Source organism: Siphateles boraxobius, unplaced genomic scaffold (assembly GCF_051911475.1).
Source record: "Siphateles boraxobius isolate OS27281-9 unplaced genomic scaffold, OSU_SipBor_1 66, whole genome shotgun sequence".
Classification (NCBI taxonomy): Eukaryota; Metazoa; Chordata; class Actinopteri; order Cypriniformes; family Leuciscidae; genus Siphateles; species Siphateles boraxobius.
Genome location: NW_027509193.1, coordinates 19,518,503 through 19,534,342, shown reverse-complemented (window position 1 = coordinate 19,534,342; position 15,840 = coordinate 19,518,503). Strand labels below are relative to the sequence as shown.

At 38.6% G+C, this 15,840-nt stretch overlaps 4 protein-coding genes across 8 annotated transcripts in view; all 4 read right to left on the bottom strand.

The window, feature by feature from the left end:
- Positions 1 to 565: 565 nt before the first annotated feature.
- prrg2 (proline rich Gla (G-carboxyglutamic acid) 2) lies at positions 566 to 3,595 on the bottom strand. Of its 3 annotated transcripts, none has more exons than XM_077212853.1 (9): positions 3,433 to 3,595; positions 3,223 to 3,333; positions 3,017 to 3,048; positions 2,467 to 2,556; positions 1,928 to 2,091; positions 1,746 to 1,779; positions 1,309 to 1,438; positions 1,090 to 1,230; positions 566 to 1,007 (listed from the first exon to the last, which is right to left on the bottom strand). In XM_077212853.1, the coding sequence occupies exons 2-9, from the start codon at positions 3,234 to 3,236 to the stop codon at positions 965 to 967; spliced, it is 648 nt and encodes a 215-aa protein (XP_077068968.1). In that variant the 5' UTR covers positions 3,237 to 3,333; positions 3,433 to 3,595; the 3' UTR covers positions 566 to 964. The 3 variants fall into 3 exon arrangements, with proteins under 3 accessions (XP_077068968.1, XP_077068970.1, XP_077068969.1); XM_077212855.1 differs by having other exon boundaries at positions 3,298 to 3,333; positions 3,433 to 3,526; XM_077212854.1 differs by lacking the exon at positions 3,433 to 3,595 and having other exon boundaries at positions 3,298 to 3,375.
- Positions 3,596 to 4,130: 535 nt separating this feature from the next.
- rras (RAS related) lies at positions 4,131 to 8,449 on the bottom strand. The gene is made up of 7 exons (XM_077212859.1): positions 8,139 to 8,449; positions 7,742 to 7,835; positions 7,444 to 7,531; positions 7,063 to 7,165; positions 6,053 to 6,161; positions 5,831 to 5,949; positions 4,131 to 5,752 (listed from the first exon to the last, which is right to left on the bottom strand). Exons 2-7 carry the CDS (start codon positions 7,823 to 7,825, stop codon positions 5,665 to 5,667), a joined length of 591 nt encoding a protein of 196 aa, XP_077068974.1. The 5' UTR covers positions 7,826 to 7,835; positions 8,139 to 8,449; the 3' UTR covers positions 4,131 to 5,664.
- Positions 8,450 to 9,377: 928 nt separating this feature from the next.
- LOC143721909 (uncharacterized) lies at positions 9,378 to 12,285 on the bottom strand. Its single transcript, XM_077212834.1, has 5 exons — positions 12,078 to 12,285; positions 11,743 to 11,835; positions 11,428 to 11,587; positions 11,053 to 11,176; positions 9,378 to 10,863 (listed from the first exon to the last, which is right to left on the bottom strand). The coding sequence occupies exons 2-5, from the start codon at positions 11,833 to 11,835 to the stop codon at positions 9,807 to 9,809; spliced, it is 1,434 nt and encodes a 477-aa protein (XP_077068949.1). The 5' UTR covers positions 12,078 to 12,285; the 3' UTR covers positions 9,378 to 9,806.
- Positions 12,286 to 13,590: 1,305 nt separating this feature from the next.
- Positions 13,591 to 15,840, bottom strand: part of ap2a1 (adaptor related protein complex 2 subunit alpha 1) — a 29,025-nt gene continuing 26,775 nt past the window's right edge. For all 3 annotated transcript variants that reach the window (XM_077212821.1, XM_077212822.1, XM_077212823.1), the window contains one exon: positions 13,591 to 15,530. In XM_077212821.1, coding sequence (XP_077068936.1) covers positions 15,453 to 15,530 — 78 coding nt within the window. In that variant the 3' untranslated portion in view covers positions 13,591 to 15,452. The remainder of the gene's footprint in view (positions 15,531 to 15,840) is intronic.

Here is a 15,840-nt window from a genome sequence, read left to right as displayed (position 1 = left end):
TACTGCATTGCCAGTTTGCCACAAAAAGGTGAGATATTAGGCATCTATAAATAGTAGTTTACCGAGGGCGCGTTTTTATTCAGCTGTTGCGCCCCAAATATTTACATCATGGATGTAAATTTCTTTCCTCACCGGGATGGAGGCTCTTCGTCAGAAACAATATGCCTTGTTGTGACCAGGTATATTTAAATCCGCAAAATGTTTAAGAGACATACAAGAGACTAGTATGATGCATTAAAACCTAACATAAAAGTTATATATTGCCTGGGATTAAAATCGCTATTTTCAGGTATTTAGGGAAGAAGACGCCATTTTCAAGAGTGGACTAACAGGCTCGCGCGCGCGCACACACATAAACATCCCCCCCGACTCGCTTGTCACACTCTCACATACGCAGTATGTCTGGAAGTCTCGTGCGTACTGCCGCCTTGTTACAGCACAGATAGAGGCACTACTGAGTTTTGGATGCTCTCTTCTGATACTCTGAAAGAGGGGATGATGAGTGACAAGTGACTAAAGGCCAATACTGAATCGCTTTAAGAGTCACACGCGTTGTACAGTCGAATTATCAACATTTTTCATTTTATTAATAATGACAATTCAATTTAGCATGACCAAGAAAACGCTTTACATTTTTAAACAAACCTGATTTATGAAAATATTCACAGTGTTTCCAATACAACTCTGTTCTTTGGTGATAGTAGCAAAATAATTTTAAAGAATAATAATTTTAAAAAAATTACTGCTGAACATGTAGGACAAGTATAATAAATTACCTAATTAGTGACTGAAACTACACTTTGCAGGTGACAGTCATTTCTTTGTCTGTGGCACATGATCACCAACATGCAGACCCCAAAAATGTCCCTTTTTCACCAGTAACCCCCCCCCCCAAAAAAAAAACAACAACAACAACAACAAAATACAACAACATTTTTTGTTAAAAAAACACATATTGTCTTTGTCATTCCTCATCTGGAGTTTCTGTCGGCTCAGGCGGACTTCCCCTGTAAAGAGCAGAGATGCATATTTTAAAAGATTTTGAAAATGCAGCACAAATATGTGCAAACAACAAACCAGAGTTCTTACCCTGAGTACGGTGGTGGGGGGGCATCGTGCTGGCCACTGTGAGTCAGAGCCTCATTGTACGAGGGGAGACCCGGAGCCACAATAGACAAGGGTACAGATTCAGGTACTGGCTGCCCATCCACTCCCATATGTACAGGAACACTGTGGAGATGCAGGATCCATTAGAGTGATATGCCACATAAAAGGCATATCGCAGTGGTAATAACATCATGCACTTACCTTCTCCCTCTTGCATTTTTGCCTCTGTTCTTGTAGCAATAAATGCCCAGCACAGTGACTATAATCGCTGTTATTACAATAGCCACAATGCCAGCTACCAAACCAGACACATCAAGTGGGTGCAAAGTCTCTGTGGAAATCAACCAATCAGTTCATAATTTTCAACAAATTCACATTTTAATTGTTTTCTTAGTGACCCCCATTTTATCCCATTAGAATAAAATATTGAAAATATTGGTCAATAAAATACTATTTATAGCTTGCATTTGCTTACACTATGATGATAGACAAGGCTGCTTGCTTTGGTGCTGTCAGACTAATAATACGATTTACAACTGATTTGAAAATTGAATCCAACTGTTGGATGTGCATATCTTCAACCATCTATAAAATATCAAATACGTTCCCTTAATGGAAAAAAAAAAAATCACCCTTACCATGACTGTTGGTATAGGTTTCCCAAAAAATGGCCTGTTGGAAAACAAAACAGACAGTGTCAACTTAATATACATAAACCATTTTGTTTCACCTCATCTTGTAGTTTTGGTTATAACATGATTCTTTTGTGTTGACATTCCCTATATAAGAGTATATAAAATGAGTATACTCTTTTTCTTACCGTATGTTTGTCATCTTCAAACACCTCTCTGGCCTCTTCATATGAGCATATTTCCTCCATGCATTCTCTCTCTATATTACCAGGCACAACTGCCTCAAAATCCCAACTGTTTTTCAACAGTTTACGGGAGATAAATGAACCTGCTGACTTCTCATCTATGAACACTGAAGAACACAAGAGAATACAAAGCATTATGAAAATCACAACACGTCACAAACATACATTTAATCACTTCTTGTAACAGACGGAAGGAACAGCGCAATACATACGAAGGGTAATAGCAGCTAATCATACGATATATGTAGTGTAAAAATTATGTTGAAATCTGGGTATGAAACAATTACCAATGTTTGTAATACACCTTAAGTCTGTAATGCAAATAATGTTGTGCAGAGATAGGCTATATGTCTTTGATATCATGCATGAGAGCATGGGGAACCAACAAAAACACACCATAGTACTAATGGATTAGCAACAAGATAAACCAAAAATGTCCCACACTGGCAATTAAAAAAAAAAGTTTTGCTTTTCATTATTACCATCCTTTCCATTGTAGATCACTCTGCCCCAAACAAGATGCAGCAGGGATAGCAAACTGAAACATATTGCTGGAAACCCCAGCATTGTACCTGTCCGAAAGAATATTACAACGTTTAACAGGCTTGTTTTGATAATGCCATATGGAGGACCTATAGGCACATATAACCGTAAAGAATGCGTCACAAAATATTCTCCAGAAAAAGCTTACAATGTCGTCCTCTATAGGTCATTACACTTATGCAAAAGCAAATATTATTATATAATCATATTAATAATATAATAATAATATACATATATATGAAGAAAAAAGAGGCATACATATACATTAAACATCCGTTTAACATCGTATTTTCAAACCGTTCAACTAAAATCACATTGATAATACATTGACAAAATTGTGGCAACACATTGACTAAATTGTGGCAACATGAGTGAATATTTATTTTTGTATATTTAAGTTGATTAACTAAAAAGTGCACCTTAGTCTACCTTAGTTTAGGACAGAAAGTAGAAAAGAAAGTAAAACTACATGGGAAACCGCCCGCTTACCTTTACACTCTGTTGTGCTCCGTACAAGGAAACTTTAAAAGGAAAACACTTTCAGATGTCCTGTCTTGGTGCTGTAAATTATTATGGCTAGATCAACAATATGAATACAAATAATTCACACATTCGTGGGTTTTAATTAATCTACTTCCATATTCACCAGTGTTTCATTCACAGTGCAAACACAAGTCATCACGAAAGAGACATACCAGTTTGACAACATATCTCACGGCCGAAGGCGCTAGGAGTGGCAGTGGGATGTGACAAAGTTTCGGTTGACCTACCTGCACATCTCAATAAACAACCGTGCTTTGATCGCCCTATTACGGAAAAATAATTAGTATTAGTTAGTTTTAGTGCTGTGGCTAATTGATGTAGGCCTTCAAATCGTAGTTCAATTTTGAAAATGTAATCTTCACCTGTCTTTAAAATAACAACAAAATAAGTTCCTTAGTCCACCTTGAACAGCTTCCGGTTTCAACAGTCCATTGCGTCTTGATTGGATCAACCGTTCATTTCAATGATTGTTATGAATGGGCCGACCTGAGAGCATCTTTTAATCAATTTACGAAAGCCAGTCCTATACACGTGATTCGTCTTATATTGTCGCTTAAAATGAACGAATATCTATCTGCGCATTTACACCGTCACCACATTTAAATTTTCAAGTCATGCTAATATTTCTCCAGAATCTGTATTTCGGTTTGCGTTTTTTTTCCCTCCCAGCGATTATAATTTCCCCTCTCCTCACATGTGGGAATCATTGCAACAATTGCTTGTAATGCGCAGGGTAGTTCTCTTATTTGATCGTTATGGTCCAATAAGAATTGAGACATGAGAACCGAGATGAATTACATATAGGCTATATTATTTAGAACTAAGTAAAAAAAAACAAAAAAACACCTTATTTGGTATCTAAATGCAATAGTATATCAATTCAATACAACTTATCATACATTCATGAAAAATAAAGTTTAGAATTAAATTCTTTAATCTTAATTTTCCTAATTCATCAGCTCAGAGTATGTGAATTGTGTTCAAAAACGTTATGGGAAAATTGTTACAAATACTTTTTTATAATGACTCACTCTCCAACAAATCAGTCACCCACAAATTCTTACATGAAACGATTAAAAACACTTTAATTGTGTACAAAAGAATATTGTTAGATTTAGATACAAAATTGGAAGATAAATGGTGTCTCTCCAGAGCCAAGAAAAATAGCTTAAATTAAAAAAACTGAAATAATCAGACTTAAGACATGAAATTATATGATTGTGAGAATCATCATGTAACAATGTTGTGTAATTTTGTTAACATTACAAAATTAAATAGTGCTTTGTTCTTATTTAGAATTTGTCCCAGTTAAGAAAAAAATCCATGTCCCTTGATTAAAGGCCGTAAATTGTGTGTAGCAACTCCCTCGAGGGTGGAGTATACCATAAGAAACTGCTATCGTGGGACTAAGGAAAAAGCACCTAGTCTTGTTTTTATGCCATTCTACTTATGTACAGACAGAGTGACTCACTCCCTCACAACACTGACTAATATCATGCTTTGTTAGTAAATTCATTTGGCAATTCCTCTGTATCACTTTTGCATCACTGTCTACTAATGAAGGTGCAAAAATCACAAGCGAAGCACGTCATATACAATAACGTGGACCTGGAGACAGAATGTCTTATTCTGCACATAAGCACAAATAGACGTACCTTCAAAAAGACATCAAATTTAGACTAAAACAAAAAAAGAAACATACCAAAACAATCCCACAATAAAAACACACAATTTGTCCATTTTAGTGTTAAACTACATTAGATAACTATTCACGATGACAAACCTGGTGTGCAAACATACAGTATAGCCTTTGGTTTGAATGAATACTAGCACTGCAGATACTGGACTCATTATTTGAACACCACTGCTTCTCCACTAAAAATGCTCAATTATTAAAACCACATCATGTCAACAGACATTGCTTTATCAGGAAGAGATTAATGAAAACAAGCTGGCTGAATATATTTCTAGCCACTGAAGGGTAGCAAGGTGTAGATGAGAGCAGCCATTTCAGTGCAGTCTCACTGACTGAATAAATCCCCCGAGAGAGGACATGCTGAACAGGGGTCTGGGCCAATAAAACACTTTCTGACTTGTCTTTGTGAGTCAATAACACAATATATGGCATACAGGCGACACCAGAACCCTCACAAGGTTTTGTCAGCAGCACATCGCTTACGTGGTTGTTTAAACATGCGTTGTCACTATTGTTTGCCCCCTCCATGATGAATGTTTTTAAAAATCTTTCTCATGGCACACAAATCAGTCTGCGACCTTTTACCATGATGGAAATAAACAAATACTGTTCTTGAATCTAAAATCAAGAGCATGATTCTACAAGGCACTACATAAAACACGTGGGCAAAATAAGACTAAAGGCCCTCCTTTCCAACAGGTTCTTTCTCATTTGATACAGCCTAGTTTCTCCTTGGGAACCATTCATACACAGATACTGTAAAAGCCGCTAAAACACTGATGCGTACAGAGCCACACACACATATGCAGAAAACATACACACACACTGTGTAGACATATAAGGCACCAGGCGTGAGAGTGAGGGCTTCAGTCTCCTAGGCAACAGTGCAGAGGGGCAGTCAGAGCAGAGTGCAGGGACAGCCACCACTCTTCTGCTTTCTCGCGTGATTAGCGGGGAGTGGCGGACTCTCCGTCTCTTGAAACTTCCTGAGGAGAGATGGTAATGTAAGTTCATCATAATCCACAGCATCGTCAATCTCATTAGAGCTGTTCTCTATTAAATACCTTATTGCTCGCACAACCTCCATGAAGGCTTCTTCCACATTGTGGCGGTTCTTAGCTGATGACTCCATATAGGGGATCCGGTTTTCTCGGGCAAATGACATGGCCTCCTCTCTCGAGATCTAATGGGGGGGGGGGGGGGGGGGGGTCACACACACACATATATGAATTGGTAGCCAATTTTTCATTAAAAATTCACTCAGCTGTGGAACACGGAAACATTACCTCTCTCTGCTGGTCAAGATCTGATTTGTTGCCAACAAGAACTATGGGAAAGTCATCTCGATCCTTCACCCGCAATATCTGAGTGTGAAATTTCTGAATTTCTTTAAAACTGAAACAGAGAACCAACAAAAGTTCATTAGAATCTCATGTTTTACAAAATAAAAAAAATAGTTTATAGAAGTTCATTACAATTGAAGTCTTGGATTGTAGCCTGTAAATTTAACTTACAATAAATGAATATTAAAATTCTAAAAATTATTATTATTTACAAACAAATAAAACAAATGACATTAAATATTTTCCTGAACTGAAATATAAACTGAAATAACTAGAAAACAAAGGATATGGATATATTCTTAAAAAAAAAAACGCTCATTAAACATAAAAATGTCACTAAATAGAAATAACACTATACTGTGCTGAGTAATTTAAGTGTGTTAAATGTTTTTAAATGTTACCAGTTAACACATTATACAAAAAAATATATAAACTGAAACTGTAATACTTCACTAAACCTAACAATGTATATAGGCTGAACATGTAAAACGCATACACAATGTCACTATTTTCACAAATACATGTTTGTTGTAGTTTACACAGAGACAATAACATTATCGCTTTAAAAAAAAATTGCACTTTGAAACTTGTTTTCGCGTTTTCAGGCCCCAAAACACTGTTGTTGTGTAAATGATCGGCCAAACTGCATAAACAGTTTTCTGTTTTTAGTTGAAAACGGTGTCATGTAAATGGCCCCTAAGGATTCGTACATTGAAACCTCAACATTTACACTGGCCACAGAAAGGCTCAGTTCAGCTGTTGAGGCTCAACTCTGCACCTGATGACATGAACACTCATAACCTGCACTTTCATTCTCAACACAAACACATTCTGTGGTTTTATTTTTAACACACACACACACACACTCTCTGTTCTCGTCACACAGAGAAGTTAGGAACCATCTATTTGCCTTCCTCTCATGTTCACACAAACACACTTGGGAAAACACCTACCTGCCACGGTCATTAAGAGCGAACACCAGTAAGAAACCCTCTCCAGAGCGCATGTACTGCTCTCTCATCGCTCCAAACTCTTCTTGTCCTGCTGTGTCCAGGACTAATGGTGAACGACACAAAAACAAAACATACCCCAGGTAAATAGAGGGGAATATACAAGACGAGCTGATCCACACAAACAAATCACGTTTTAGTAATTTAAACACAGCTGGCATGATGTTGTACTGACAGCAAGTCAAAACAAAACCTGGGCAGGAACCTGTAGTCAGCAATGAATCATCAATGATGCAACTCTGACAAAAATCTCCCTACTGAGGAAACATGTGGAGCTATTAACACTCATTCCTTCCTACAAAAGACACATTAATGCCAACATACTGTCTAATCGTGTCTCCTTTCCATCCACGGTGCAGGTTTTAGTGTACGAGTCTTCAATGGTCGGGTCATAGTCAGACACAAAGTACGACTGTAAAAGGAAACAGACAACATTTTGGTTCACCAACTCCGAAAAGGGCTTTAACATGAAGGAACATGCAGAGAAAAGCCCACTGCACTCTGAACGTCACCCAACTCTTACAACACACCCACCGAAATAATTACCAGCGCGAATTTGCCCCCATGTTGCGACATAAATACATCTTTATTTCATACAAAGTACTAAAAAAAACACACTTACCTGAATGAACTGAATACTGAGGGCGCTTTTCCCCACACCTCCACCGCCCACGACCACCAACTTATATCTTTCTTCCGTTGACATGGTCCTACTCCTGCAAATATGTAACATTAGGTTATTAAACAATACTAATCATGTCTTCTAACTCAACTAAAATGGGTTTAAGAGGAATAATACTGCCCTACGGAGCATAAAGATTTGAGACCGTAAAAGGCCTGGCATCGTTGATAAACCTCTACAATAGGCTACAATCTTACAGATTTGGGCAGTATCACAATCAAAGCTCAATGTTTCAATAACTACAAAACAGTCAATAGCATTTGCAGAATCAGATTGATAACTCTAAAGTAGAAATAAAACAAAAACCGCGCTGGTCTGAGCAATGACCGCCGATTACCTTTCTTCCGCAGCCGCCTTGAGTAAATTAGCCTTCTGGTGCCAAGTTAGCGACTCGAAAGTCAGACAAGTTAGTCCACTGCCAACCCGCGAATACTCTGACAACTTTAATACACTAAATCCGCAAGATTTAGCCGACAAATTCTCCCTTTTGTACAAGCGATAAAACCATCTTGCTTATGGAGATAAACAGCGAATTCCAGGCTTAAAGGAATGTCCGCCCTCTGGATTTTTCTTGGTGATTTCTGGACTCTCTCTTGCTTCCGATAGCTTTTTTTCATTACCAGGGGCAACTTTTTTTTCGTCTTCAGTGCATCTCATACGCACGCCTGAAATGGGCGTGGCTTTCATCGTTGTTTTTCTCATCGCACGAATCATTTCATAATCGGTGAGCCTTGGCGAGTTCTAATTGGCTGATACGAATGATTCGACGAACGATTCTGCTGTTACTACGCCTGTATTTCCGCAATAGAAGGCAGGCTATATGATAAATGTGTAATTCGAGCATCGTCTTTCCCATATTTGGCCAAGGGCCTGGCTTGTCTGAGTTACGATAGATGTTTTACACAGAGCGTTAATTCTGCATTCATTGTCCGTTTTTTATTCAGCTCGAATGATATAAATAAGTTCAAGAGTTAAAAACAGGAGTAATAATCTAATCTATTGAAACATTATTTTGTGATCATGAGGCTGATTTAAAATGTTTGTCGAGATGGAATATTTTGTATCTTATATTTATTTATTTAATGGTGCAAATATGTAATATGTTGATTCTGTACATTTGCCTTTTTTTTCTTAAAGTAGCCTAGCCTATAGGCTATTCCTGTAATTTCTTTGCAATATCAGTGTGGATGCTGAATCACTTTTTGGCTTGTATTAAACAAAAACCTCCAAGAATGTGACAAACAGGGAGTAGTACTAATCTTTTTGGAGACACCCAACAGTTACTGTCTGCCATCCCAACATGTATGGGGAAATGGTGTGTCACTCTTCTTTGTGAAGTAAGGAGACTAAATTTCAGTAGCCGGATGCAACAAATTCCTCAACTTTAGAAAACCATTCGGTATAACTGTAAGGATATTATAATTAGGCCTACTATGTTTTTTCTTAACTTAAAAGGCACAGGTGTTCAACTGGCTCGGAAATTCACAGGCATAATGTAGTGCTAAATTTTGTCTTTTAATAACATTTTATTATAAAATTCACTAAAATAGTTGTTAAAATGAAAGAGACAGAGAGATAAAATAATTGTCTTTAATGAACACGTTTTCAATACAAGCTAGCCTATAGTGTTAAAATTCCACCTGCAAAATACCCATTTATAAATGTAAATTATCAGTGTATTTTAATAAATAAAGTCACAGGCAGGCTGTGTATTGTAACAGAACAAATCGCAAGTGTTTTTCCAGACATTTATACATATCACCAGTTCATCAGATGACTTGAGTCTGTCAAACACTCTTAGAGGAACATGCAATTTCATCAAATAAATAAGTGAATTCACACAGTCATACATATGCTTCTTCACCCATGTTGCTGTCTTCATTTAAGTTCCTTCTGCTCAACGGGGAAGTACATAATAAACACAGGTTCAGCTATGCCTCTCTGAAAAGTCCTCGTTTACACTTCATCTTTAAGTAGTAGCGCAGTTTATACAACTAGTCCCTCCTCAACATCTGTACGGCAAAGCAGCCTGTCCCACTTTAATACGTGGGCCGAGTAGGACCCCAAGCAGCATGCGTTCTCCCCAGTCTAGTATTTTGTTAACCGTTAGTGAGACTGGAGACAAGGGGCTGTTGTCTCCATCCATACCCTCCACTGCTTCTACACCACTGGTAACCTCCTGTGAGGAGGTTTTGATCTCACATGGTCCCTGGATCTGTCTGTGGGATAGTGTGCTTGAATGGTTCACTTGGTTTGTTTTTTGTTGCTCCTCGTTTGCTCTGCGGTTAAGTTTATTCTTTCTTCTTTGTGATCTTGAGCAGCTGTGTCTAGCTGATGCCTCCTTGTTGATAATCCTGTTTGCCTCTTTTGGATCTGTTCTGGTTTCTGATGCTGACGGCTCCATATCGTCTCTTCCCAAGTCCTCTAACGCCCCCGTCTGGTCAACCGCGGAACGGCTCTTCCTCAGATCACAGCTGTTGGCTGATGATGACCCCTTCTGGTGAGTCTGAGGAACTGCACCCACTGGCATAAGGGAAAGAGTAAGGCTTTTGCGTTTCTCCGCTAGAGATGGAATCTGAAGGTAAGTAGGCTTAGGTAGGTTGGACTTTGGTGAATCCTGCTGTGTCTGAGATGTGATGTTTACTGGTCTTTGTATATCTACGGGATTTGTGCGGAGAGTGAGCGCTCCGAGCTTGTCCGAAAGAGATAAGGTAAACTCTGGACTCATCACCTCATAGCGTTGACCTCTGCTCTGAATATTTTCAATTTGGTTGTTCTTGTTCTCAAAGTGCACGTTTGCTTTGGAATCCTCCGTACATCCATCAGTAATGCAGTTGTTGTCAATGCTGTTCTGACGGTTTAAGTTGGTTAACAGTGCCACAGTAGAACTGCTGTTGGTTTTTTCATTGGAGGGCTGCAGACAGTTATCCAAAGGTTTGGCTGACTGCTGAGCGTGAAGGTTTGTTTTATTATTCTTTAAAGAAAGCGTTCCCTGGAAGAGCTGCAGCTGCCCCAGGAAGTTAAAATTTGGTGAAATTGTAGGTCTGCGTTCTTTCACAAACCTAAAGGAATGATGAGATAGATACTTCACTCATTTGATCAATCTGCATTCTTTAAATAAAAACAAAACAATATATCGTTCTCAATTTCATCACCAGATTCATACCTCTGACTCTTTTTATGTGCAAAATATCACTTGTCATTACGTAGACAATAACAGAAGTAGTAGTAAAACAACATATGCACATTACCTGTATGCATGATCCAGATCCATTTTCAGGCTATACATGACGTATGCCACAGCAAGTGCTGGAGATCGAGAGATTCCTGCGGCACAGTGAACCAAGACAGAGCAGCCAAGTGACACGGCCCCATCTGCAACACAACATATATACGATATATTAAAACGTATAGTGTATAGCCTACCCACCCAGGGTTTTCCAGCAGGGGACTGATGCATAAAATAGCCTAATGATCTGTTTCAAATTAGCCTCATATTATTATCTTTTTTTACACAGACAAAAAAAATCTATTTCTTTACCGATGCTATTAGCTAGCTATTAATGATAATGTATTTGGGATGCAAATACAGGCTGATGTAACGAGTGCGATTCCGGGTCCCTCACCAATGAAGTGCAACGCCTGAGGGATCCAAGGAAGCAGGTCATCCCGCAGAGAGTCGTCTATTGGGATACGGAGGTACTGGGACTGGGGTAGAAATGAAGGCTGTGGGCAACATCGGCTCACACTTAGTACGTACGAGATGCCTCGATCAGACAAACCATCCTGTGGAAACGTAAGTAAAAGAAAGTAACGTAAATGTTACGCACGAGTAGCCTAATTGTTGTGAAATGAAGCAAATGAAAGTTAAAGGTAGTTTGAGGAGGATTCTCTTTTACAGCTAGTAATACTGATGAATCATTCGAGGACTGTAAATATACCTGGGTTACGTCAGTCTCTGCACCAAGGTAGAGATGCGGCAGAATACGGGACAACGGCGGCCGCTCGGACTGACTGTCCCTGTAGTACACCATCTCTTGATAAAAAAATAAAATGATACAAATGTTTAACCTTAAAATCTATGGCGAAAAAAATACACAGAAAACAAGTGTGTATTTGTGCATGACGCACTAAACAGACTAAAAGCAGGCCAAATGGTATGACTAAAAAGATTTAAAGTTTTGATAAATTGCATTTAACAATGATTAAATGCAATGATAACAATGATAATTGACAAGTTACAAGTGTTTAGAATAAACTAAAAGCTGATACTCACCAGTCTAGTCAGTTATAGATCAGCAGAATGAGCAGGAAGTCCAAAAAGGTTGGAAAAGTCCAACGAAGCTGGTGGATGAACGTTGTAAATAGGACAAACGCGTGAAGTAGGCTATATGTATCTGCGCGATTATAAACAGTTCCGTGATCTATCTTCTCAATAGTTGTGCTCCCGTGCTCCTCTCCGTTCTGTCTGCGCTTCTCACATTATTTGTTGTTGTATGTCTATACCTGCGCGAGGGAGGAAAAAGATTAGGTCATCCCGTTTCCAGAAGCTAAGAATAGTACAATTCTATGTGATGTCATTTTCAGCCAATCGGCGCCCAGGCTTGCTCTGACGCGCGCGCGTGCACGATCTCGTTCTCGCTCTCTTTGATGGCCATCATCAATTTGCCCTGAAGACCTCGGCATTTTTATTGTGATGAGTCGTGTTTTACTCCCTGTAGCCTTTCAGACAGAAACGCGCCGCTTTCATTTGCAAATCAAGTGTGTGTAATCAGTCAAATGAGACTCTTTTATATCCTTTTACACGTTCTAGATGATTTTGTAAGCAGACTCGTGTGCAACGTCCCATGCGAGCAGTGTTTCTCTGGTAAACAAAATGTATAATTCAGAACGCTTAGTCCACATTTACCTATTGATATAATATTTATACTATTTTAAACAACCTCACGTAGTGCACTGCAACCTACATCAAACATTACGTTATATATGAATTATGTCATGTGTTTTTATAATATTGTACAATGAATTTTATTTCTCGAGCTACAGCTTCAAAAAGCAACATTCAACTGTATTAATGCTATAACACACTGGACTACTAAACATCCGTCTTGCATTTTCCATTAAACCAGGCAAATTAATTTACAATAATGGTAAGTAAGACATTGTCTTTAAAATCTTGCATAATAGAGTTTTGCATGTTTACTGGACAGATGCATCATATCTTTTAAACTAAATATGTAGGCCATGCTAATCATAAGCGTGGCCCACCCTGAGTCTTATGGCTTTGGGTCTTATTTCAGGTCCACAAATATAAATTATACTGTGGAAAAAATAACACTTATGTATAAAATATTATTTTCTATAAATTTGACAGCATCTTGTTTTTCTACCCACCATTAAAGTGTTAGATGCATAAACCTGAAGATAAAAGAAAATAATTGTGATTAATCTAATTTCCAACCCAAAATAATGGAATAGTAAAAATATCAAGTTCGATTACAAAAACAAGTTAACCAAAGTTAGCATTTTTACTATTCCATTCTGCTTTCTGGTTGAAAATAATTAGAATTATTTTATTCTATAGACCGCCATAGCCACTATATTATAACACTTTTAGGTTAAATTTTTCAACCTTTGTCATGGGCCACCTAACATCTGAGAGCTTGAGTCGGGCCTATACCATGATGTGCTGAGAGAAACTATTTTGTGCTTTGTGCATGTGTGAGATTCAGTTGTCATCCCTCCTAATCTCTGCCCATCCCTAACACACACACAAAGAAAACACCTGGTTCGAGTATATGGCATAATTTTACTTTCACATTATTCAGTACAGAGTAAATTTAATCTAACACAGGTATCTGACAGGTTGAACAGCGATACACCGGGGCTGCATTAGCTAGCGGATACTGCATAGACGCGCACACACAGAAACACACACACCATGACTGTGACTCTAATCAACTACAATGACGATGTCCCCAGCACTGCATCAGGGGAAGCGTGACCCCCAGCTGAACTAACATGACAATGTCGCATAAATTCCATTATATTTTTACACAAGAATCACACAGATTAACACCACACTCTCACCAAATGATGCTGACCAAAATCGTTATGATCCCTGTACGTGATTGACAGTTGGCAGCTGCTTTGGTCCAGTGCTTCCCCTTAAGCCCCCGTCCTCTAGGCCTAAGAATGTGTGTACAACTGTGTGTATGCGATGACTTTTTAACAAACTAAGTGCTTTCCCAGGTTTTAGCTCTGCAAAAGAAAATATGGGTCTCCAGCTGTGGTCAGTCACCACTCAAAGTTAATAGTGCGTTTGTGTTGTGTAAAGATTTAGTAATGAGGTAACCACTATCTACTATTTATTTCAGTCAATAACTGTGCTGGAAGAATGATGTCAATGTCTTCCAGATGTTTTTCTTTAACGATATTACCAAAAAAGACAACATTTACATAAAGGTCCACAGCAGTTGCACTCTTCACGTGCAGAAATTCACACACTGGCGGACCTGACCTTCTCTCTGCTTCACTTCCTCTTTCTGATTCTAGATCCTCCCCAGCTCGTTTTACACTGTACAACTAACCTGAAACGGTATGCCCATTCACTCGTAGTACAGAATGGAATGTCCAAAACAAAAGCAAAAAAACATTAGACCATTTAAGAAACCATACAAACACTCCGACAATACACCACTATCAAAAACAAGAAAGAGACATACAAATGCAACCATGAAGGGTAATCATTTACATGGTTTATATATATTTATATATAGAGATTTTTTTTTTCAATAAACATTGTCAGATAATGGGGGTCAGGAAGAGTACTGAATACATAGGACAAGAGCAGGAAAAAAGGGTCGGGACTATAAAAGCCTTTCCTCTCAAAGCCTCTTAAAGTGCACTGGCCATTTCTATGTCGGAAGGAACGCGTGTACGATGCAATAAACTGTAAATGCATGTGAAATCTTTTTTTTTTTTAATTTTATTTCTCTATGTACACCAATAGCTCTGAATCTGATTTCAGGAGGAAAGCGAGAGAGATAAAGCGATGAAGGTTAGTGATTCTGGCCTCTTTTAGAGAAGTGCCATTACGTTAGTGTATTGAGATTGTTTTTTTTGTTTGTTTTTTCCTGCTAATAGTCTTACAGGGAATGTTCCAAAGAAACAGCTAATGTGCAGTTTTTGCGGTTGAAATTTTGCGGATAAAACAGGAGAGAGAGAAGAATTGCTCCACTTCGATCTTTTTGCTTTACTTTTCTCCCTCCCCCTTAACCCACAACATACACACACACACACACCAGCTGTCAACACAAGCACAGGAGTTGAACAGGCAGGACAGAGAACGGAACTATCATCATGACTCTTTCACACATGTACGAAAAAAACACACACGCTTCCTTTCGTTCCATTGCTCACACTCAGGTAAACACCGATAAAAACAAGAAGGGCAGCGCTGATGATAATAACAGTAATAATAATAATCATTATCAGAAAGAGTAACATGGCTGCCAGAGGCTGACAGCTACTTTTTCCCTTATGCATGAATGCTTTTTGTAGAATCTTTATTCTGGGGCCTTTCAGGTGGAACGCTGGTCTAGTCTTGTCTGCGTGTCGGTTCTAGATGGTGCTAGTCTCGGCTGGCTTTCTAGAACTGTTCCGCCAGCAGCTCACAAAGACGCTGGGAGACAGTGTCCTTACTGCTGCGCAGGGTCAACCGGTACATCTGAGACAGAGAGAGAATAAAGAGCATTACACCAAATGTAAATGCAAACACAAACAATTAAGAAAGAAACATGATTTGTGCAGACAAGACGCTCATTCCGCTTTCTGAATGCGCGTCTGATCCATATTGTTGACACATAGACTAAATGTAAACTTGCACTATGGACAAAGGAAACTCCACGTATACAAAGAGAAGGACGCTGCTGTCACGCCAAATGAACTGGGTTTTACTACCAGACATGGAGTGAAATCACAAGAGGGAGGGAGGATGGGAGGTTTTTGGGTTGAGAGGGGTGGCAGGATGAATGTGT